The 24,139-nt window shown below is 37.5% G+C and overlaps 1 protein-coding gene across 1 annotated transcript in view; it reads right to left on the reverse strand.

Moving 5' to 3' along the window:
• The window catches only part of CLVS1 (clavesin 1), a 185,462-nt gene that overhangs the window by 4,078 nt on the left and 157,245 nt on the right, over positions 1 to 24,139 (reverse strand). The window contains exons 4-5 of the mRNA XM_049781959.1: positions 19,728 to 19,838; positions 16,191 to 16,426 (exon numbers count right to left, since the gene is read on the reverse strand). Coding sequence (XP_049637916.1) covers positions 16,191 to 16,426; positions 19,728 to 19,838 — 347 coding nt within the window. The remainder of the gene's footprint in view (positions 1 to 16,190; positions 16,427 to 19,727; positions 19,839 to 24,139) is intronic.

Here is a 24,139-nt window from a genome sequence, read left to right on the forward strand (position 1 = left end):
AGATCAGATGCTGGTCTGAGTGGTCAAGATCAGCCACAAGAGTGCTACAGGTGGTCTCACTTCAGTAGAAACTCTGGGTACCACTGTGGCTGAACATCCCTGGTCAGTAACATTGGATATCATGTCAGATATGTTCACAAAGTATTAAGTTTTGTCTCTGTGACCTACCAGAAGGACAACTAGTAATTTTCAACTGGTCCAATGTACCCAGACTCAACCCTATGCACCTTTTCCTTTGCTGCATTTATTCTGTATACTTTTGATCTACAAACTATAATTATGAATATAACCATTTTTATTTCAGTGTGAGTTCTAGCAAATTATTAAATTGTGACACTTTGGGGATCTTAAATATTATAACACACATATATGCACTGTATTTGTTATTTAATTATAAAGGTATTAACATTTGTTTTCACAATTCTATGGGGTAGTTCTGTCTCCATTTTAAAAATGGACGACCAGGAAAAGCATAACTCAGGAGAAACAACACAAATAGAAAACAGGACAGGTTTTTCTCCATCACGCAAATTCTGGGAATAGGCTGTGGGACTGAATGTTTAGCTAAATTTCTGGCTGAGATATTTAGTGTTCTTTCCACTTTACAGCAAATATGATTTTCTGCCTAAGATGCTTATCTCCAGGGTATAAATGTACTATAGAAAGCACAAAATAAAAGATATCAAGAGGCAAATCAGCACAATCGTCTCAAAACACCTACTCCAAATGTCAATCCAGTCCAACCACCTGACTTGTGACAAGAAGCCTACCCTTTAGATGGGACATTGTCTCCTAGGACAGTGCAAAGGAAACCCCAAGTAATGGTTGTTGTCCTCAGCATATCTTGAGCATTTTTCTTTGTTTTAGATAAGAACTTTATATTGAATAGGGGAAGGAGAGAGGGTACTGAATAAGTTTGGAATAGAAAAGCTAAACCCCAGAAAACATTAGCATATATGCAGAAAACCAAGGAATACACTTGCCCACACAGTTAACTTCTACTCAGCACCTTTTGAATGCCTTCAAAGCTGCTTAGTCTGTGCCCAGTGAATACGCAGGTTGCTGATGGAAGCCATTCAGAGACCTTCAACAGCAATTTAGTTGGTTGGTTGATTGGTTGGTTGGTTAGTTAGTTATTTTTAATGTGAACTGAGCTTGCTTTATAACATGGTAAGTGAATTAAAGCCACTAAGTTAAATTAAAACCTAAGTAAGCCATCCAGATCAGTCTGATAGGAAATATTCAATAAGGGGCCCTACTCCCATCTTTTCTGGAGTATATGCAACATAAATAACCCACTCTTTCATGACCCAGTGGGGCAGCCATACTAGAAAATTCTTCCTTACTTTTACCTCAATCTGTCTTTTTGAATCTTCTACCAACTTTCTGTATCTGTCTGCTGAGCCCCCATGGTATGTTATATTTCATCTGGTCCACACAACATCCCTTTAGGTATTTATTTAATGGCCCTTAGCTGAGTCCCTGCTCCACTAGAGCTAATTATTTTTGTTTATGATAGAAAGAAAACGATGAGAATTCTTAGGGAAACCTTGAGAAAACAATTTCAGCAGGCAAAAATAACCTAGAGAATTCCAGAGGGTCAAGATTTTGTCTAGCATCTCTTCATTAACTAGTTATCCAGAATTACACAAAATATTTATATCACCTCAAAACAGTAAAATTATTGCTTCCTGCTGCTTTGTTTATTCTTTTTATTCTTGGGGGGGGGGGCGCGCACCCAGCTGCGCTTAGGGTTTACTCCTGGTTCTGCTCTCAGAAATCGCTCCTAGCAGAAATCGGGGGACCATATGGGATGCTGAGATTCAAACCACCATCTGTCCTAGATGGGCTACATATAAGGCAAATGCCCTACTGCTGTGCTATCTCTCTGGTCCCAAGCTGTTTTGTTTTTGGAAGGATTTTGGGGGGTACTTTTTGCATAGCAGAAGGAGAAATTAGTTATGACCACTCATGCAGTTAATTCACTTCTTTCCTATCTTGAAAGTTTGTGATTTTGTATTAAATTTCAGCTTTGTTAAGTTGCTATTTTTACCCTATCTTTATTCTTTTGAATATTGAAATAAGTATTGGGGGCCAGAGAGATAGCATGGAGGTAGGGAGTTTGTCTTGATGCAGGATGGTGGTTCGAATCCTGGCATCCCATATGGTCCCCCGAGCCTGCCAGGAGTGATTTCTGAGTGTAGAACCAGGAGTAACCCCTGAGCGCTGCCTGGTGTGACCCAAAAACAAAACAAAACAAAACAAAATTTGGATTAGTTTCCAGATGTTCCCTATCCCTACTATGGAAAAGAAACCTTACACTCTCAATTACACTCATTCGTGATAAATGTTTATGAATGTCTCCTGCTGTATACCATGAACTCTGAACAAACATTTGAAAGCCCTGATTCTCCTGTGCAAATGTGCTTCATTTTCCCAGCCAGAGAACCACCACAGTTGTGGGGTTAAGAGGTTAGACATACAGTAGAAAAGGTATTGGGAAGATGAGGCACTATTTGTAGGTGGAGAGAAAAAAAAAATGAAATGAATGTTTGCTCTACTTCCAAGCCCTCTTTGTGTGACCTCAACCTCTACCTGCTTCCCATTAGGGTCAGTTTGGTTCTAAATAATTTCTTCAATAATTTATTCTGAGAAGGACCTAGAATACAGGCTCTCTCTGCCAGTAAACTTGGATGTCTTAAGTGAGGAGATAGTATTCAACTGAACAATTCTGTGCAACTGAATTGTTGCATAAGGAGCCACATTTTCAGGGTTGCATTTTCTGTGATTGAGAAGTCCATCAGAGCCATTTTACATTCATCCTGATACAGTCCCATTTACTAGTCATGCAATCAATATTCTCCCTCTGTTGCACACTATATTGTGAAGTTTCTGAAATGTATTGTTGAAACATGGAAACATTTAAAATAATATTTTCAAGTTCAGAAAAACAGTACAGGATTAAGATGCTTATCTGATTCAATCCCTATGGTGCAGTCCTGAACACACACACACACACACACACAACACACATATTGGAGTTAGGTTTAAATGTGGTAATACTCAAGGGCTACTCCTGGCTTTGTGTCTGTGATGGCTCTCTGCATTGCTCAGGAAATCATGTGTTGCTGGAAGTTAAACCTGGGCCGCAGGCATCAAGACATGTGCTCCAGCCTGTATGTCTCTTTTTAGAAACCTATTATATATGTTATATATATATATATCTACAGAATAAAGGCTGCATACATATATATATTAAGCAAAGAGAAAGATTTAGTTAGATCTTGCCCTTAGTCTAAATTCAGTAAATCCAAGTGTTCTCTTGGAAGACTGATTTGCTTTGCTTGCTGAAAAAATACTATTCAGTACATAAACAGCAGAGAAGCTTCTTCTTTGTGATTCTTGACATTTAGTTCACTTTCTAACATTTCCATTCAAGAAAGCTTTCTGTTCAGGCACTTTGCCGTCTCCTAAATTTAACATCTCTACTAAAAAAAAAAAAAAATTTCAAACTTTCTTCTGGGTCCTCTGAAAACCATTTAACCTCAGGGGCAGCATGTGAAGGATTTTAATTATTTCAACCAGCATTGTCTCAGCTAGCAGATAAACCTGGCAAAGGCTTCATTTACATCCTTGTTGCTTCTATTTTGCTGCTCTTCTCTCTGTCTCTGTATCTTTCTGTCTCTCTATCTCCTTCTTTCTCTCTTTCCTCTGCCCCCTCCTGTTCACTCTCCCCCATCTTCTCCATTTGCTTCTGTCCAAACTTCCCCTGATAATACTTAGAGGCCACTGGGCCTACATCCAACAGTGCTCTAGGTCATTGCTGTTCCAGGGATCGAACCCAGTGCCTCACACACTACAGTATTTGCTCTATCATTTCAACTCTTTCTCCAGCCCTTCAGTATGGGGTTCTGTTTTATACGATGCTTTCAATAATCTTATTGTAAATTTGTCTTGAAGGATATTTGTAAGCATGTGTTCTGTTCAATCACTAAAGTCTTCATAATCATAATCAAAACCATCCTTTCAGGCAATGTGATTATGTTGTCTGGGAATAATTAATATTTATTGAACCGGAAAAAATGAATCAAAAATTTTAAGATAAGCCTAAGTATTTAGCATGTAATGCAACAAAGCTGTCTCATAACAAAGAAAGCAATAAAAAGGAACTCTCTCACTGATAATACAATTTACTACAAATTACTGAACTAGATAAATAAACCAATTCAAGAAAAATAAATGTCCTAATACCTGTGAAATGAATCACTTTTACAATGAACCAAACCCTCAGTGAGGGTTTGAATATTTCTTGCCTTTATAAAAACTCTTGCCTATGAGTACTAGAATTGAAATTTAAGTATATGGTGGTTTTCAATTTGATTCACAACTGAACACGAATACCATCTTATAACAAGGGGAAAAGACCCAAGAAAAAGTACGTGTGCTTCAGAAATAATGAAAGTAGTGGCTCTTGTGAAGGTGAGTGTTACTCAGTTCCTAACCCCACAGAGCCAATGAGCACTTGAAATTGGGCAGCCTACTCTGAGGTGGGACATTTTTGCATGAAGAAAAAACTTTAAATATCCTAGTAATAGTTTAATGATGTCAAAATTATTTTTGGTAGAGATGGGTTCATTTTTAAATGAATTTCACTCGTTTTATTTTTTTTAATTTTGTAATGAGTGCATGAGGACATTTCAGTTCACATGTGGCTCACACTGGTCTCACATACTGTGTATTCCACCATCTGTAGTTGAGCTTAGAGGAATAAAGAATCCTTATTTAGAAACACACAGTTCTCATAAATTATAGTTGTTATAGTTGTTATAGTTGTTGTTGTTTGTTTTGAGACCATACCTGGCTGTGCTCAAAGATCACTTCTGGTGGCATTTAGGGGACCAAATGTGGTGTTGGGGATAAAACCGGGTTTAGTCACTAGCAAGCAATGCCTTAACCTTGTACTATCACTCTGGCCTCAATATATGTTTTGGCTTTACCCACTAGTGCTAAGGGTTTACTGTAGTCTCTGTAATTACCTCTGCTCAGGTAATTCTCCTGGCAGGATCGGGATCACATGAAGTCAAGGATCAAATCGGGGTTGACCACATGCAAGCCAAGGCAAGGCACACCCTACCCACTATACTATCTCTCCAGCCCCTCACGCTTAGATAAGTTCTTAATGAAAAACATTTTTTAACTTTATTTTATACTTTAAAGTTGTTTTTATTGTATTTTGTTTGGGGGCCACACTCAAACGTGCTTAGGGATTAATTATCTTTGTCTCTATACTCAAGCCTCTGGCAGGGCTCAGACCCCGGGCAGGTACTGCAGACCATATGGGGTGTCAGGAGTCTAACCAGGGTCATCCACATGCAAGGAGAATGCTCTCCCCACTGTATTATCATTTCAGTCCTTTAAGAAAATGTTTTAATAATATTGTGTCTTTTTCAGTTATTCTTTCTTTAGTCAAGAAATAATAATGAACATTTATTTTCACCTACCTCCAAGCTAGATAACAAGAGCAAAATAAGATACTAGACAAACATGTTATTCATTCATTGAATATTTCTTGGCTTTATAAAAACTCATATATTTCACAGAAACTAAACTAAACTATATCCTTCTCATTTTCTTTGGAATCTACTAAGAAATTGTTCTACCACTGTCTTTCTTTTCTACTTCATTTGGATCTTCTTTATATAGAAGATACAAGTAGAAGAACTCTAATCAGAGAGATTAGCTCCTGATACTTTTCCATTAGCTTATTTTGGTCAGTGAATAAATGCTTTTCAAAGGATATACATATATATATATATATAATATAACATATTTATATTTAGCCTTCCAAGTTAGCTCCCAGGATTTGGGTTTTGGACCACACTCGGCAGTACTCAGAGTTTTCTTTTGGCTCTGCACTCAGGGATCAATTCTGGCAAACTCAAAAGAACCATATAAAGTAGTAGGGACCGAAGTCAGGTGGCTGTGCACAAGGCAAATGCACTACCCACTGAACATTGTTATGGTCCAAACTCTAGTATTTTAATGCACAAAGTAAATGCATGAAAGGACATATCATTAATGGTGGCAATGAGAGTCCTTCAATTAGCCTCACCCTTCCAAATGTAGGAGGCTTATTCTCACTTTAATCCACATTATTTTGCCCAGGAAACTATTTTTGCTCATCTTTTAAGTCTCAGGAATATATGGCCTTCCTTAGGTAAGCCCTTACTGGTCACCACCTAACCCCAAACTAGGTTAAGACTGTTTTATGTACTATCATTTAACATGGTAATCTTCAAATCACTGTCATAGTGATAATAAAATAACTGTTTTATAGTAATGTGTTGAAAATCTGTTCTCTTTAATCTATCATAGTCTAGAGACCAGGAACAATGACTTCATTGCTAACCACTCCATCCTCGAAACCTAACACTGGCATTTGACTTTATTTAAACTTCATAGCCCATAATAAAATAATTCTACTGCCCCCCCATCTATTAGTTTGGGGTTTTGTTTTGTTTTATTGGCTTTTGGGCCACACCTGGCAGGACTCAGGGTTTACATCTGGCTCTGCACTCAGTAACCACTCCTGGCAGTGTTCAGGGGACCATATGGTTTACTGGTGATTAAGCCTGGCTCTGCTTTGTCCAAGGCAAGCACGTACATGTTGTACTATTAGTCCAGCCCCCTATTTTCCTTTTGAAATTTGAAAAGCAAGGTCACAGGGAGATAGGTACTCAGGCCCCAAACTACAAATCTGAAGCCATAGAATGTAATTTTAGAGCCTATCTTTCAACCATTCTTTGTGCTAGTTATAGCTTGGTGGGTAGCAAATACTCAGTAGGCATTTATTAAATGAATAAATAAAATAGCTATTGGAAGTGGCTATTGTTAATGGGAATCTAGAATCCTTAACAAATACATCAATTAGCTTATGAAATACTTGAATTAGTTTTGATATATTCTTAGAGAATTTCAAATTTACAAGAAGCATGTTACTATTTTATTTCATCATAGCTGCTTGAGTAATTTTTTTCATCAGTCTAAAAAGATTCCCTGTTCTTATCAGTACTTACCATAATTTAATTTTTCCTTCATTTATTTACTATCTTTTGATTTTGCTCCATCCCCTATTCCCTTCTTTTTTTTCCTTCAGAAAATATGCATTGAGCATTTTCTAACTTCTAGAACAAATAAAGCATAGAATACAAATGGTGACTAAAATACCTTGGTTTCTGCACTCTAGTTTCTAATCCATAGAAAGTCTATTTTATTTATATATACACATATACATATATATATACATATATAAACAAAGCAATTTTGAAATTTAAAAATTGTGATCTGCAAAAATGAAAACACCAACATAAAAAGTATTCAGTAAAAGGTTTACCAGAATGGGAAGAAAAGGGTCAAAGGCCTAGGGGATACACAGGGTGATGGATATCTCTTAGGGGAGAAGAGAAAGAAACCATTCCCCATGAATTAGTTAACTGGTAAAAATAAAGGTGCTTTCCAGAGCAGGGTGCCTGGAGCAAAAAGAAACCTGAATATTGAATGAGGAGATGAATGTCAGTGTGCCAGGACACGCAAAATGGAAAAACCATCTTTATCTGAGGCAGGAGACCAATGGAAACTCTTCGTTGAGTTTACATTCCAAAAAGAGTGATGTCGTCATGATTTTTAAATATCATATTCAAGACTACATAGATAACAGTTTGAATTAGAAGCAGAGTGAGCAGGAATAATGCCAACAAAGAGAAATAGTAATGCAATTGCTTTTAAGACAAAGAGGGCAGGTTTGGCCCATGACCAGTGGTGAATGAGAAATTGCCTTTGTTGGAAATGTGAGCCCTTCTGTATCAATAAGCAGGAAAAAGAGAAAAAGAGGGCAAAGCCTTCTGTGGCCTGAATGTCTGTGCATGACTACATTTTGGGTGCAGGGTTCTGAAGATATAAAGGTCAGATCCCAGCACAAATTATGCACAAATTAAAGCAAATAAGGCAAACGGCCAATATAAGTTAACTTCTAACCAAAAAATTAAAGGGTCTCCCTGCAAGCTTCCTCACCCACCCATAAATGTCTGCCTCTTCATTAGGGGATAGGAATTTTCATTGTTAGCGAGAAACTTTTACTGGAAGGAAATCAAAACTCTAGCAAAAAAGAAATCATTATATATGCCTGCAAGGATAGAAAGGCTCTGTTTATGGCATTGCGTTTCCTGGTGCCTTGCAGGATACTTTCTTACCCCGTTGCTTTTGACTTTGACTGTAGCCCTTTGAAGTTAAAGCCACTTTACTGTTGAAGAAGCCAAACTCACTCACTCCACAGTTAAATGACTTGCCCATGGTCATAGAACTAGAAAAATCATTGAAAGAAAATGAGCAGAACTGATGTCTAGACTGACCGGGGAATTTGCGGAATGAAGACAAATAAAGAAAGAAGAGAGGAGTCACTGCCTAAGTCATGCAGCTGAAGCAGGAGGTGTGTGCCTGGCATCTCTGAGGCCCATCTGAAGGCACCTCAGGGAAAAGTTCAGCAACTTCATTGAAGCTGATCAAACAGGGACCTCAACAGCTGCATACAAAAGCGGTAGGAGGGGCATGCGGAGGTTCCAATGAAATGCGGGAAATGTATTGCTTCTTTTATTGCCTTGACCCCAAATTTCAAATATCATAGTTTGGATACTTTATGCCCATAAGAGAGCTTCAGCAAAATCTGCTAAAACAACAAGAGGAACTGTAATTGTGTATGCAAGCACGATCCTCAAACGTGACACTGCAGAGATTTTGATCATGTCGTGTGTCAGATATCTGTTTCCATTTCTCTGATCATTAAAGCTTATAATAGAGATCCATTGCCAGCTAGATGTTGGGCACAAACAGCATCAGCTCTATTTGAATGGGGCAAAATGTTTGTTTACCAGCAGCAATATGTTCACAAGAAACAAATGCTCTTTGTTTTCTTGCCTAGACTACATCTTCCTTTTCAAATAATCACATCTGACCACGATGCTGCAGCCAATACGGCTCTTTTTTCATTTGAAATTCTATCTAGTCAATTTATCCACATCTGTTCATTCCCTCTTACTTCATCTCTACTTCACTGCTTTGCCAGGAGTTTTGATCTTGTTCGCTCATAATCTTTTATTTATTTTAGCTTTTTATTTTGCAAGGCTGAGATTGAATCCAGGTTCTTCCACTTGCAAAGCATGCACTGCACTGCTCAATCCCAGCTCCAGCCACATTTTCATGTCACTCTTTTAAAAACAAAACAATAAAATAGAAATATTTAATCTTATCCCAATATTTTTTCATCTCCCAATTTTAGTTTACAGATATTCTTTTATCTCCATAATGTTATATAGCTGTTGAGAATATTCTTGTAAGAAAATGGTCCTTCCTTTTTGCCACAGAAAAGAAAGCTACAGAAGAGTATCTAGGAGAGGCAGATACACTAATAATGAAGCTATAAAACTCCCCCCCATTTATTCCTTAGGAAGTGTTAATAAATTCCTGCCAGTGTCTTCTAAGCACTCCAGTACTTACAAATGACATAAAAAACTGAGCATTTAAAGCTCTCCCAAGAGTTCTTTGTTTCTGAATGTTATGACATCTTGGACATTAGCTGCCTGAGTAGGGCTGACACTCCAAACCTAAGAATTATTAACCTTGTTCTAACATGAAAAAAAAAAACAACTATCACAAAACAACTCTAAGAGCAGATTGAATCATTCATGATGAAATTAGGCATTATGTAATTTTATATATATATATATATATATATATATATATATATATATATATATATATAAAACCACTACATAGAATGTCAGCTACACTATAAAAGAAGGCCTTTATTCCATTACCAGTGTTGACATCCCTCCATCAATGTTTCCAGTCTGTATCTTCTACCATTACCCTTTCCCCCTGGCCTGCCAGTATACTAGGCCCATTTTAAGTTTAGATTGTTATAGTTTGGGTCTCTTGATTCTATTGTTGTTGAATTTGGCTTGGATATTTAGTTCTGTCCTTTTTATCTCCACCAATGCACCTGAGACAACTATGAAGGACTTCGTAAATCACAATTTTTTCAATAAAATAAAAATAAATAAATAAGTAAAAGGGGTTCCTTTTTTGTCCTGATTAGAAGACAAGTGTCTGCTTTTTCCCATACTACTATCCCTCATTCTACTCCTGTCAGTTATGTTTCATAATGATGTATTATTGTTGCTGGAAATAAGTAGTTACCCAGAAAATGCATTATGTTCCCCAACCCTATAAAAGAAGACTATACACTGAAATATCTCCAAGGTCAAGATCAAAATCTACTGACAGCTGAAAACAGTTAAAGTCAAAATTACTACCTAGGCAGGAGCCAAGAAGGAACAACCTAACCTGAAATATTCTTCTGTTTTGAAAATTTATGTATAGGTATATTATTTTATTTAACAAAATGTTTTTAATAGAATGACCATATGATACACAGTGACAAATTTGTTCATGATTTGGACATTTGACCTCAATCTATGTATTCTTTCACCTTCTCTTTTGTAGCTCTCATATTAGGTGGTTCACATTTTCTTTATGATTTATTCTCATCTCTTCCACATGAGATATAGGAAGACTATTTTGAGAACATATGATGAAGGTAAAAAGAGGTCAGAGATACTCCATCAGGTACAGCCTGCCCAATCAGTTCTAAAACACTGACCTCTCCAGAATCACAGTATACCGGTGAGAGGTTGGGTGTAGTTCTCTCACACCGTTCAGCTTTATTGACACACAAAGTAAATGGACTTTTCTACTTGTAGTTTCCAAGAGGAGTCAGAGTTTTACAATGCTGACACAGGAATTTTATTTGAAAAACTAATGAGCCAAATGAGACCAGAATGCCAGGTAATTCACTGAAAAAACCTTTTTTTTCTTGTACAGCAGGGATGCCAGATTGATCTCAGATCAAAATGCTGATGCATATGAACATATCATGCATGAAGGAAACCAGGAAACTGTAAGGATGAAATAGTCAGGAAAAGTTCAGAGGAGCTGGACTTTAGGAATTTTTTAAAAAGCTTCCTGACTTTAAACACTAGGCCACTCTGAGATGTTAAAAGTTGTCCTGATCAGTAAGAATTCTCTGGTTAAATAGCACTAATAAAACTGCAATTTTTATGCATGACTTTTCAGGCTTTGTCTATGAGAGAGAAAAATGATTTTTAAAAAAATAATTTTTTTAAATTTTTAATTGAATTACTGTGATATAAATCATTACAAAGTTGTTCATGATTGAGTTTAAGTCATACAATGTTCTGACACCTATGCCATAACCAGTGCATATTTCCCAAATTTCCCTTCACCACCCCCCAGCCTGCCTCTTTGGCAAATATTTTTCTCTCACATCCCCAACCAAGAAAGAAACCATTGTAAAAATCTTATAAAAAGGGCACATTGATGTACCATGTATCTTTAAATTAAATAATAAATGTATGAAGTGTCTATGCAAAACTCCATGCTGATAACTTTGCTATGTCTGAAACTCCTATATTTAAAGTTAGGAGGATTACACTGTTTAGTCTCACTAATTCACATAAGCAAAAATGGCATGATAATGGAGAAGATATTTTACATTATTTTTATTATCTCACAAAACCTAACAGAAAGTAAATCTGAAGTGTTTTTTTTATTAAAAGTAAAAAAGACCTTATGATAATGTTGTGAAATAACCCTGATTACATATTAGCATCATAAATTTAGGATTATATATTATCTATATAAAGATAGAGAGACAAAGCATTATAAAAATAGCAGAAGAGATTCTTTGTGATAGAAAGTCTTCTGTATTTCAGATGACGTCTAAGGATCCCCTCTGGCTCTCAAATAATCTAGGTCCCTAACAATGAGATTGATAAAGTGTTTTCTATATAAACATTTTAATATTCTATACATGTTTTGTTTGTGGGAGATGTTTATTCTGCCATTCAGAGCTGTCAATAATGGTATAAAAAGAGAAATGTATTCAAGATAGTGGGGGAATTATTTTTTCCCCCTAGGGGCCCTGAAAGAGATTGCCAACCCTCAGGTATGAAGGCAATACATTTGAATCTGATCCATACCTTTTCTTCAAGAAACTACCCTCCCCTTCTAACAATCTTATTTAGTTCAAAATTGCATGGTGCTGTTCACTGAGGCCTCTGTAAGAAAATCAAATGTATCTTTTTCTCTATCATGATAAGCCAAGAAAAAAAAAACTGCCATTTTAGAGTTCTTTTCCCTTTTATTTTTCCCAGAAATGCCACTGTGAATTTCCCAGCCATTCCATTGTGAATAGCTGCTGTCAGGGCTGCCTAAGATTAGGAGAAACCAATTTGGAGTAATGAAATAATGCATCTGAGAGCAATATGTAACCTTTCATAGGCTGTAGGAGCACTGACCATGTTTTGGTTTTCTAGTGCTGGCTCCAAGCAGCTCTCTTGCAAACCACCTTTCTGCTGGCTGACAAGCAAGCTGCCTTTAGACAGCTCCAGTTTCAGGAAAGGGTCCAGTTCCCTATTCAGAGTCATTGTCTTTATAAAATTAAGTGAGGTTTGTTGCCAACCATCTTTAGAAAAATTCTATATTCTGTGTGTGCTTAAATATAAAAATAAGTATATGCTCTCAATACATACAGCTATCTACAGTTGACCCTTGAACAACATAGGTTTTATGAACAGAAATGTTTGCTTATCCTAAAATTCAAGATTTACATAAACCTTTTGCATTTACATTACTTTTAGCCCCTCAGCATCAAAGGGTTCCATGCCCACTGATAAAACAACTAGCATCATGGCTGGATAAATCTGTGAATACCCAACCTGCTTATAAAATATTGCAGTATGAATATATGTAAACTTGTAGTTCAAATTCATATTATTCAAGAGTCAGCTATATGCACAATATATATTCACATATATACATTTCATATAACCTCTCCAAAAAGACTAAGAATCCAAACCTATTTTAATTCTACCTTCTTAGATAAAGGCTGTAACCAGAAAGCAATGAATAAACAAGACTTGATCATTTCAAGAGATGTTACAAAATGTATGCACTGATTAACATGAGCTATACACTATACATGAGCTTTAAGCATCAAAAGTCTCTGAACTACAAATTGGACTGGGGCTTTCAAATTCTTGCATTTCTTCTTTTGGTGAGAGTATTGTATCTTTCATAGGAGAGAACTCCTGACTGAGGAGCCTACATTCATGCACCAGAGGAGTAGATAGATCTGGTTACTGTTAATAGACTGGAAGAACATTCCTGCAATCACCCAACTTTGTACATTTTTTTAACTAATACATTTTTCTTACTGTTTATGGCAGTTCAATTGAAGCTGCCAAAATAATCATAAGTATTATAAGGCCTATTGATATTTATTGAATAGTTTTAAAAGTTATCCATATGTAAGTAAAACATCTTTCAATAGTAAGTTAAGAAGAAATGAGGGGCCGGGCAGTGGCGCTAAAGGTAAGGTGCCTGCCTTGCCTGCGCTAGCCTTGGACGGACCGCGGTTCGATCCCCCAGTGTCCCATATGGTCCCCCAAGCCAGGAGCAACTTCTGAGCACATAGCCAGGAGTAACCCCTGAGCGTTACCGGGTGTGGCCCAAAAAACCAAAAAAAAAAAAAAAAAGAAGAAGAAATGAGAGCTTCAGATCTCCATAGTTCGAAGAATGAAGGTAAATTTCTTTACATAAATAATGGAAACAGAAAAATATAAAACTTGGATGTTCTAGTATGCAAGTAGAGAAGACAATAAATTCAAGTAGCTAATCATAAATAATAAGAAAGAACAAGTCAATATCATGTTATCTGTCTACAGAATTCCATCTAATAAAATAAATTTATTACTATTAAAATGGAAATGGGTTGGAACAACAGCCCAGCAGATAGGTTGTTTTGTACACAGCCAACCCAGGTTGGATCTCTGGTATCCCATATGGTCCCCTAAGTCCTCCAGGAATGATCCTTAAGTGTAGTCAGGGGTAAGCCTCAGCACAAGTGGGTGTGGCCCCTTCAAAAAATTTAAATTAAAAAAATTATGAAACATTTCAAGGATTTGTGAGTTGCCCTTGTTTAAGGAACATGTTAATCTCTATATCTTCTGATGCTAATGTATATGCAGCCTAGATGAGCACTTAACAGTTTAAAAGACAATTTTCTGCTTAAAGTGTGAGCCAAAATTATTTGGGTGAAGAAATCACTCATGAAGAATTTCATGCATCTTGGATTTTATTTTACAGGTGTGCCAGAATGTATTGTTTTGATCTACTGGGAACTCAGAGTCCATTTAGATTCAGAAGCACAATATAAAACGTGATTAGGGCCTAAGCACAACTGACAATGGCACGCTGAATTCCAAATGAAGCCTATTGGGAAGTCCAGCAGGCATTAGATCTATGGACCAGGGCTCCTTCCTAGAAGTCACAGCCTGTTTCAGAGGCCAGACTACTATTGTCTATCTAGCTCAGCCCTTCCCAGAGCCATGCAGCAAGTAACATGGTTTATGCTTGGCCGCTGATATGAAAGATTTGATCACCCATTCTAGGTGGGAAATTGAAAGATGACCTTGAAGATCTCCTTGACTTATGTTTTCAACTTTCTGACATCTCAATGGATTTTGCAGGTTGAACAGAGATGAATGTGGTATATTCTGATTAAGTTCTGTTCATACCCAGCTCTCTTTGAGGGTGTGGGAAAGAAGAATTCCACACATTGCTAGTGGATGTTATCAATTAGTAGTTATTTTTTAGGGCGCTAAGAAGTAGAGACTACAATTTAAATATGCACATTCTGTGACCCAGAGGCTCATAAAATAAAAGATATCAGGACACAGCAAACTAGACACAGAGAGAAGATCATTTGAAGACATAAGAACAAGACAGTCACCTATAAGCTAAGGAGAGATGACTCATGGGATATTAACTCTACCAGTACTCAAGACAGTCTCCAGAACTGTGAGAAAACAAATTGTGGTTTAACATTTCTAGTCTGTTGTGCAATGTTACTACAATTTTATCAAATTGACTCATGTGCTTAGATATCTTCACTATGTTTGCCTGCATCTAAATAATACAAGGAAAACAGAATTGAAGTGTTCTCCCTACTCTGATAAAAGAGATTAGTTTTAGGTAGGGGTTATGATTGGTATCTTAAGAACATGAGCAATGCTAGTCTTGATAGGGTTTTACATTTTACAATGAGACAGCACTTACAAAAAATTTTTTTGTTTTTTGTTTTTTGGGCCAACCCCAGTGACGATCAGGGGTTACTCCTGGCTATGAGCTCAGAAATTGCTTCTGGCTGAGGGGTGGGGTGGGCATATGGGACACAAAGGATTTAACCCAGGTTGGTCCTGGGTCAGCTGTGTGCAAGGTAAATGCCCTACCACTGTACTATCACTCTGGCCCTAGCACTTACAAAATTTTTATACATCCAAAAAATATTCTTCCACAGAATCTCACTGAACGTATTATGCAATAAACTTGTATACCAGCATCTAACAAACTTTTGGTATTTTAGTTTATGTCCACTCCTACCCCCAACCTTATTCTCCACACTAGAATATCCAATTTTCTAATGCCTATGTGCTTGCCTCTTTTCCACTGTTTAGAATGTGTTTTCCCTTTATAAAAATTTAGTCTGTCAGAACCCAGCTGAAATGTAACCCACTTTAATAATACATTGCCCGAAGTCTGACTACAGGTTTTCTTCAGGTCTGTTTTTCTGATTTTTTTCCCTCATCTCTACTCCCAGTACCTAATCAGAGCCTGCAGCCAAGTAAATGCTCAATAAAGGGTTCCAAATATGTAGATATCTGAACATTTTCTAGCAGGTAGCTTTCCCATCTAGTATCTCAAAGGCCTATATTTCATTCTGTCTATATTAACAGACACCCCAGAGACTAAAACTGTAATCATGACATCAAAGAAGTCTTAGCCTTTAACTGCTTCTTTCATAAAAGGGGACAACTATATTTCTGGCCCAGACATACCCCATTTATTTCCAAGTTTAGAGAAATCAGCTGAGAATGTATTGCAATCTGCACTGTTCAAATGCTTGTAAAGATCTTTGATTACTTAACCTATACTAGACCCAAACCAAAAATGCCTATTGATGTCTGACTGGTAGACTTTGATAACCCAGATCTTACCTCTTCATTGGTTTCGGTGAGCATTCTCTTTCCAAATTAGAGGATGTATGTTTCACATGCATTGCATTATAAGAAGTATGAGTATAATCATTTTCATCGCTGTAGTCAGGACCAAGTAACGTCCGGGCCCAAGTCCCCATGTCATAAGGAGGAAGGGTTCCTCCAAATTCAGAGGGTAAAAACTCAGGATGTATTAATTGGTGAAGGCTATTTAAATTGTTTCCATGCAGGAAAATCTGAAAAGAAAAACACAGCAATAAAAAAATTCCAAACTATATGACCAAGTATTTCATGAATATGCAATGTAATAATGACAGATTGGAGACACTGCTGGGAATCATGGTGTTTAAAGAGGCATTCAGTTTTGTGTGTGTAGCTTTGTCTTCATACAATGCTAATTAATTGCTAAGAAAAAGGGACTGAATTAAGAGTACTTGAGAATAAACAAATTGGGTATTATTTGGACATGGCCCGAATTTACATAGTTATCTCCTAATTAACCCTGCTGATGAGAAAAGAGCAGATTCTAGATTTCCAGTACATGATCCTTCAGCTACTGTACTCTACCCTGCAGTTCTTTCTGTCCTCTATCGATTTCCCAGTGGTCCCCAATTTTATCCCATCAATATTACCTCTTCATTTTCTGCTAATATATGTCTTTTTTTCTGATGTATTCACTTACGTCTTTTTTTCTACAGGAAGACTACTCAGGGGAAGGAATCTTGATCTCATCTCTTTGAATATATATATGTATATATATTACTATATATGAATATAGTAATAACATACTGAATATATTTTGTAATATGCTATAGACCAATGTTTTTCAGTCTTTTTACACCTATGAACTGGTGGTCAAAAACACTGCTATAGACTATATTTTGCACATAATTAGGTACTAAACATGTGTTACCTTGAGTTGTACTGATTTTAACTTAAAATATACTGGCATTTAAAGGTAAAGGGAATGAAAGAATAAATTTTTTCAGAAGCAAACTATAGTATTTTAAAAAGCCAAGCACATTTTTTGAGTAGATGTTACAGAACTTTAATAATTATTTTTTTCTTTTGAAGAAACTTATTTATTCTGGCTTTTGCAAAATGCTTCACAGGAAATGGTAGCATTTGGAGCATACAATAGCTTTAGCTGAATATATGCACTAGATTTAGAGTCAGCATCACTAATTCTTGAAGGATAGGGAACACTTGCCCTTTATACTGGAGTCTGGTGGATAGAAAAAATTGGCATGAAGGAGGCTGGACTTTCTGCTTATTGGATTTTGTTCTGGTGTCCAGAGTTTCAGGAACTCCCTTCCATGACACAGGGATAAATGCTGATTGCTTTGTAGGAAGAATTCATATAGATTCCTTTGTGAGTAGAGGAATATGTTGGGTAGATGCAGCCATTCTGTAGTCTAAGTAGTTTTTTTTTTTTTTTTTTTCTGATTTCAGCATTATGTTGAGCTCAGTCTGATTGCAGCATGTCTCAGGATGACCCTGACTGTTGAAACTGGGGAGAACCGGCTTTTAGTTTCTCACTTTATGGGGACAGAGATATTATTGCCTCTTCCCCATAATTCTACTACAATGCCTCAGAAGGACCTGAAGTGTTTGAGGGTGAGGAACTCTGAGGAATGATATAGGGCTCACTCACATCATCACTGCTCTTGACTGCTCAAGAAATTTTTCCCAACTAGGAGTTCCCTGAGCATAAGAGTTTATGTGAAGTGTTCTAGAATGATTCTTGTAGGGCCGGAGCCATAGAACAGCGGGTAGGGCATTTGCCTTGCACACAGCCGACCCAGGTTCAATCTCCGGCATCCCATATGGTCCCTGGAGCCTGCCAGGAGTGATTTCTTAGTGCAGTACCAGAAGTAATCACTGAGCACCACCGGGTATTGCCTCCAAAAAACCATAAGACAAAAAAGAAAAATCCTGGCACTTACCTTAAGGGATGGTGCTCCTGACCTACAAAGAAGTGGAGCCAAATGTCGTAAGAGAGAAGGTTGAGAGAAATAAGTCACCAGAGAGAATAAGTCACCAAGAGAGAACTGAGAGAATAAGTCACTAGCTTCAACTCTGTGTGAGTCAGTATGCTACCTGCTTTCTTATGCTACATAAAATGATCCCAACACCTCTGCGATGTGGGTGTTAGTTTCTCCATCTATCAAGAAGCAGATTCAGAGAGCTTGAAGAATGTTCAGTTTGTCAGCTAATACAAAAACCCTAATGGAGGATGCAGACAGGTAGAGGAGGTCCCCTTGTCCCCTTACCCTGGCAATAAATTCTTGTAAGTAATAAAACCAGCTTGTCTAAAAAAATTAAAATTTTCCAATATTTAGTCTAGTGACCAAGACCTGATAAGATCATTAACTGGAGTCAGGGTAGCTCCAGAGAAGACTGGATGTCCCTCTGGAAGATGCTCCAGCTGGAAAAAGGCCAGACAAGAAGTGTTAAAAACAAAACAAGAACAAACAGACAAACAAACATAAAACAAGGTCATCAATACTCCCTGGCAGGGCTGGAGTGGTGGCGCAAGCGATAGTGCATTTGCCTTGCATGTGCTAACCTAGGATGGACCACGGTTTGATCCCCTAGCGTTCCATATGGTCCCACAAGCCAGGAGTGATTTCTGAGTGCAGAGCCAGGAGTAACCCCTGAGCATCACCGGATGTGGCCCAAAAACAAAAACAAAATACTCCCTGACACTCACCTTAGCAAAGATTATTTTCTTACCTAGGTAGAAAGCCCCAGGTAGTGTAGGTTGGGAGAAATTCTATATAAATCAACTTGGAATTAATAAAACAACTCTCTACCTTTGGAGAAGCCCATACTCTTGAGTGTTCCTTTCTCCCTTTCTTATGCTTTCCCTTTCCTTTCTCAGTACCTTCCATTAAAGCCTGTTTTGACTTCACTGCCTCCTCCTGAAATTCTTTTCTGAGAGGAAAGCACCTGAGAGGCCTGGGCAAGGCAGTCACCCAGGCACCTCCACCAATATCTAGAACAAAACATATGTTTGGTGGGAGATACTTCCAAAATTTTATTGCATATTTGTGAAGCCTTTCTTCAAAGACCATTATCATTTGAAGAATGCTTTCTGAACTTGAAAGGTAATGAAACTGGCTGCTGTGACCCAAGGGCCATGGGAGGAAATATTATAAATATTTTCCATCATCCTACTACATTGGTAGGATAAAATGGTAGCTATTAAACTCTTTCATGAATAGGAAACTGCCTGAACCCCTCACTCCCACAAGCATTTACAGTGAAGTGGGCATCTGGCATTTGCGATCTTCAAAGTTCTCTTTGGTTTGTCATCAGGAAACAGGAACTAACCCGGTTCTACTAAATTATTGATTAAATCTAGGCTATTTACAAACTCCAGCTGTGGCTCAAATGCTGAGGAGATAGAAAATGAAAACTAAACAACAGAAAAACCTCGGTAAAAAATAGTACAAGGAGAGTTAGAGAGGAGGATGCAGAAAAATGATGGGCCCTTCCCAGTTTCCCACCCCTCGGTGTTTTTGTTCTCATTACCCGTTTCCTGGTTTTGTCTTTAAGGAATGGCTTGATGAGAGTGTACAGGGCATGAATGTACCAGGGCTGGTTGACAAAGTGGACTCCTCCAAAGCGGGCAGGAAAGCTGTCCTGGGCAGAAAGAGAGAAACACACCAATTAGCATGCATTCCAGCCAGGACAGCACCACCAACCTCGAGAACAACCTGTTTCTTCTCTGACTGAGCACTAGCTAATGAAGGGGGAAAAAAAGAAACACACTTGGCTTTCTAGCTGTTCGGTATTCCTCTATTCTCACTTCCACCTCCTTCAACACCACAACATAAAAATCATACAGAGACGCCAGACCTTTTAGCAAGTCACAATCATATGACCTCCAGCATGGCACAGTAGGTGTGACCTGGATCAGAAGAGGGTCAGAGTTTTTTCTTGTATTAGGGATCAAGGATTCAGTTTCCCAAGCCCTTTGCAAACGATATTTTTTTCTTTTTACCCTCGGTTCCCTTCCCCCTTCTCCAGTATCAACTCTTCCCAACCTACCACCATTATTATGACAATAGCTGAACATTCTAGGTGTGGAAACTACTCGTGAAAGGGTAGGTAAAGATTTCAAAGGATTTTCAGAGACATAACTGCCTGGAATCAAATCTGCTTTTTAGGCAACTTTTTATAGATTCTAGAAACTAATTCCTTCCTTTTTTTTTTTTTTCCTGGCTGGGACGCACCATAGTAAGTCCCAGAAAATTAGGTGATGGCCTAATTGAATGTCCCAATTAAAAGAATATGAATTCCTACCAACCATTTGTTTGTTTGTTTTTTTTAACCTGATGAACATCACATTTTGCAAATATTAACATATTTAAAAGTGATTCAAATTTTAGAAGTCTGAACAGGGCATGTGATATATTTTAGAAGCTAGAAAGCTGCCCAAGGTCCTAATTAGATACAAAGAATAGGGACCATGGCATAAAATCTATGAAGTTTCTACAGATTTTGCTTCTGAGTTTCCATTCTGCAGATTGCATTGCATTCAACACAGATTGTATTTTGTTCATCTTGGCTAATGGAATTTAAAAAAGAAAAAAACAAGTACCAGTAATGCAATTAGAATTGCCGAGTATGTTGGCAATCAATTTCATTACAACAAATATATTTGTAAAACGTTAGCAAAGAACATGAAAGCCAGAGAAGCCTAGTTGCCTGAGCTAAGAGGCAGCTCGCTACTCCCTGTGGGTGGATGAAATATCTTTCCTGAGTCTTTTTTAGTAACAAGGAAAGAGCATTATTAGTTTGTTCCCCACCCCCAGAACCCTTAGAGTCTACAGGATCCCTGAGCATCTCACAACCAACAACTACTTTTAATGTAAGCACAGAAATGGGCTGAAGGATTGATAGTCAGAATACCTAAAACAACTTTTAAGGTTTTTAATCTAGACATTTATATAATATAATGTAATTGAAAGCAAATAAAAAAATTCCAGTACACAGTCCATATTACAGACAAAATACTTATTGGGTTGATTATTTTATTTAAAGCACTGAATAAGGGAGTGATGAAGAGAACATATACACTTATTTTGTCTTTTACCATAATTTTTCCATGTCTGAATTTACAAATATAAATGTCCTTATTGAGTACACTTTTTTCTTTTAGGTATAGATTCCAGAAATACTTTGTTTCCTAAAATGTACTGCAAAGATTTTTTTTGCATTAAGTACAGAATAAGGTTTAGCTTTATCCTCCTTGATTCCTTTGAACTTTTTATTATTCAGAAGTATTATTTATTAGCCCACTCACAAAATGTAGGTATGAGGAACAAGACAAGAGGTATGAGGAACAATAAAAGCGGAACAAGAATAAAAGGTTTATTTATAAATCCTGAGCTTTATTATGTCTTTAAAGTTCCAAAAGTGATTTTTTATTTCTTTTGAGAATCTATTGTGTTATATGTTTTTAGGTTATTAAAGTGGAAGAAAATAATACTCTAGAGAAAAGCAAGTAAACCTCAAAGAAAATATTAACCTTTAAAATGTATCTAGAGTCTTGGTTTCAGACTATGAAATCTCATTCATCAAAGACATCAACACTGTGGTCTGAGGCCTGGATCTCAGGAGCAGATGCAAGTTTTTGGGTGATGCTCAAGTACCAAAGTTTGATCCCTGGCACCCTAAAATCCATAAAGCTCCTCCAGGTTTGCCCTGGTGGGATAAACAGAGCTCCTTGGTGCATTGCAGCACTAGAACATAAGCCAAGATAGGTAACATGTGGTGACATCTCTTAAGCACTGATTAGGACTCTGCTCCACCCCTACCCCATCCCCAACAATAACATCAAAACCTGCCTTGTGTTTGTGTCGATGTGATTGAGAAACACAGATACTGGGAGATATCTGTCAGATATTTTTAGCTAGGCCCTGCCCTCAATTTGACTTGTTCTGAGAGTCAGATTTTTTTTTTCTCTGAAGAGAAACCGGAGTATATTGAGGGTCAGATTTTGACTAATCCGTTCTGGTTAGTTAAGAACTCTGCCCTGGTCTCATATGCAAAGCATATGCTTTAGCCAATGAGCCCCATCCTTTGTCATTTAACATTTTCAAGGTTTATTTCTTGTTCACAAACGTCTTTGTTGACTTGATACAGATTGTGCTGTTTTGTTCTCTGCCTGTGATCCAGAGTGCCAGGGTAGTTCTCTGGGAGTGCTGATGACCACAGCTAAGGGAAATCTCAGAGAAATCACTACAGCACAGGGATAAAACATATCCTTTTCCAGCCTGTAATTGTTAATCAGAAAGTGGAAGACATTTAGAGTCAGGGCAGGCTTCTCCAGGGTCCTCCTCTCTGCTATCTTTGATCTTGAACTGATCATATTTTGTCTATAGGACTCAGTTTCCTTATTGGTAAAATCCAGGTAGTGGATCTTTCCTGAAAGCTCTCTCCCAATACTATCAGGCTCTAATACTACTTGAGTACCTACTATGTGCCTGAATAGTGCTAAATGTTTCTGATGTACTTTGGAGGAGGCAGTGCACACTCAAAGGTCACCAGGGCTTATTCCTGGCTCTGTGCTCAGAAACCATCACTCCTGTCCATTCTTGGGTGACCATATAGGATGCCAAGGTCTATTGCATGTAGGCAAGTGCTTTAACCTTTGTACTATCTCTGTGGCCTTTGAAGTACTAATTTTTGACTTATTTTATCAAGACAAAATGTTTAACATAAAGTTAAACCTCACAACATTCTCAAACTCAAAGAGTAGCAGCCCCTAGCCTTTCTTCCATCTTTATGTTTTGTTTTTATTTTTTGCTTTTGTTTTATTTCTTTTTTTTTTTTTTGGTTTTGGGGTTACACCCGGCCAGCGGTGCTCAGGGGTTACTCCTGGCTGTCTGCTCAGAATTAGCTCCTGGCAGGCACAGGGGACCATATGGGACACCGGGATTCGAACCAACCACTTTAGGTTTTGGATCGGCTGCTTGCAAGGCAAGCACCGCTGTGCTATCTCTCCGGGCCCCCATCTTTATGTTTTACATAATATTTGCCAAATATTTGCCTAATTTCTAGGAAGTTCAGGGCTAGAATCCTGTATAAATCCATTAAGGGCAGAACCATAAGTATTAGTGAATAGTGCAACTGATAAGCTCTTCCTTCTTTCTTCTCTTCTATTTCTCCGTTCTGTCTTCTAAATGGGACATGTCTTTTTTTAATTGGAATTAATTAGCTTCATTCAAGTCCTTTTAATGTAGTAATATAGTGCCCCCAGAAAACCAATATAGATTTGGCAAACAAATGCAGAGATTTGAATTATGTAATAGTTTGTTCTATGTCTTTAATTCTTTACTAAACCATGACTTTTATTTATAATTCTTTAACACATATTTATGAGTGGCCACTTCTTGACAGAGACTAACTTATTTTCTCCAGTTGCACCTGAATTAAATGACTACTGTTTGAGTCCTGTACAATTCTGAAGTCATTTTTTGCCTTCTCTACCTGAATTGTACCCATGCCCAAAGCAGCTGGGGTCAGTTGTGTGCTTGTTTCCCCACCCTTCTCTATCTTCATGCAGACCCTTAATATTATTTGAAACTCTGGTGACACAAAAAAAAGTAAGTCAGAGCACTAAGTTTTCTATTAAGTAATCTCTCTTTTAGCTCTCAAGAAACATAAATACACACTGACATTAAATAAACTGGCAGGCTTATTGTATAAACTAGTTCTCAAGTTGGTCTAATTTTACCTTCAAACTCTGCTTCTCTAAAATCCCTCCCATTTGATAGTTCAAATGGATGGAGCATTTGCCTTATACACACTGTGATCCCAGTGTAGCATGAGGTCAGTATTGCCAGACCCATAGTGACCCACATAAAACAAGTATCATCAGCAATGTCCCCCAGTTTCCAAAGTACTTCTCAGGAGGCCCCTATGGAAATAAATGA

This window comes from Suncus etruscus, chromosome 10, assembly GCF_024139225.1.
Source record: "Suncus etruscus isolate mSunEtr1 chromosome 10, mSunEtr1.pri.cur, whole genome shotgun sequence".
In the NCBI taxonomy this organism is placed as follows: Eukaryota; Metazoa; Chordata; class Mammalia; order Eulipotyphla; family Soricidae; genus Suncus; species Suncus etruscus.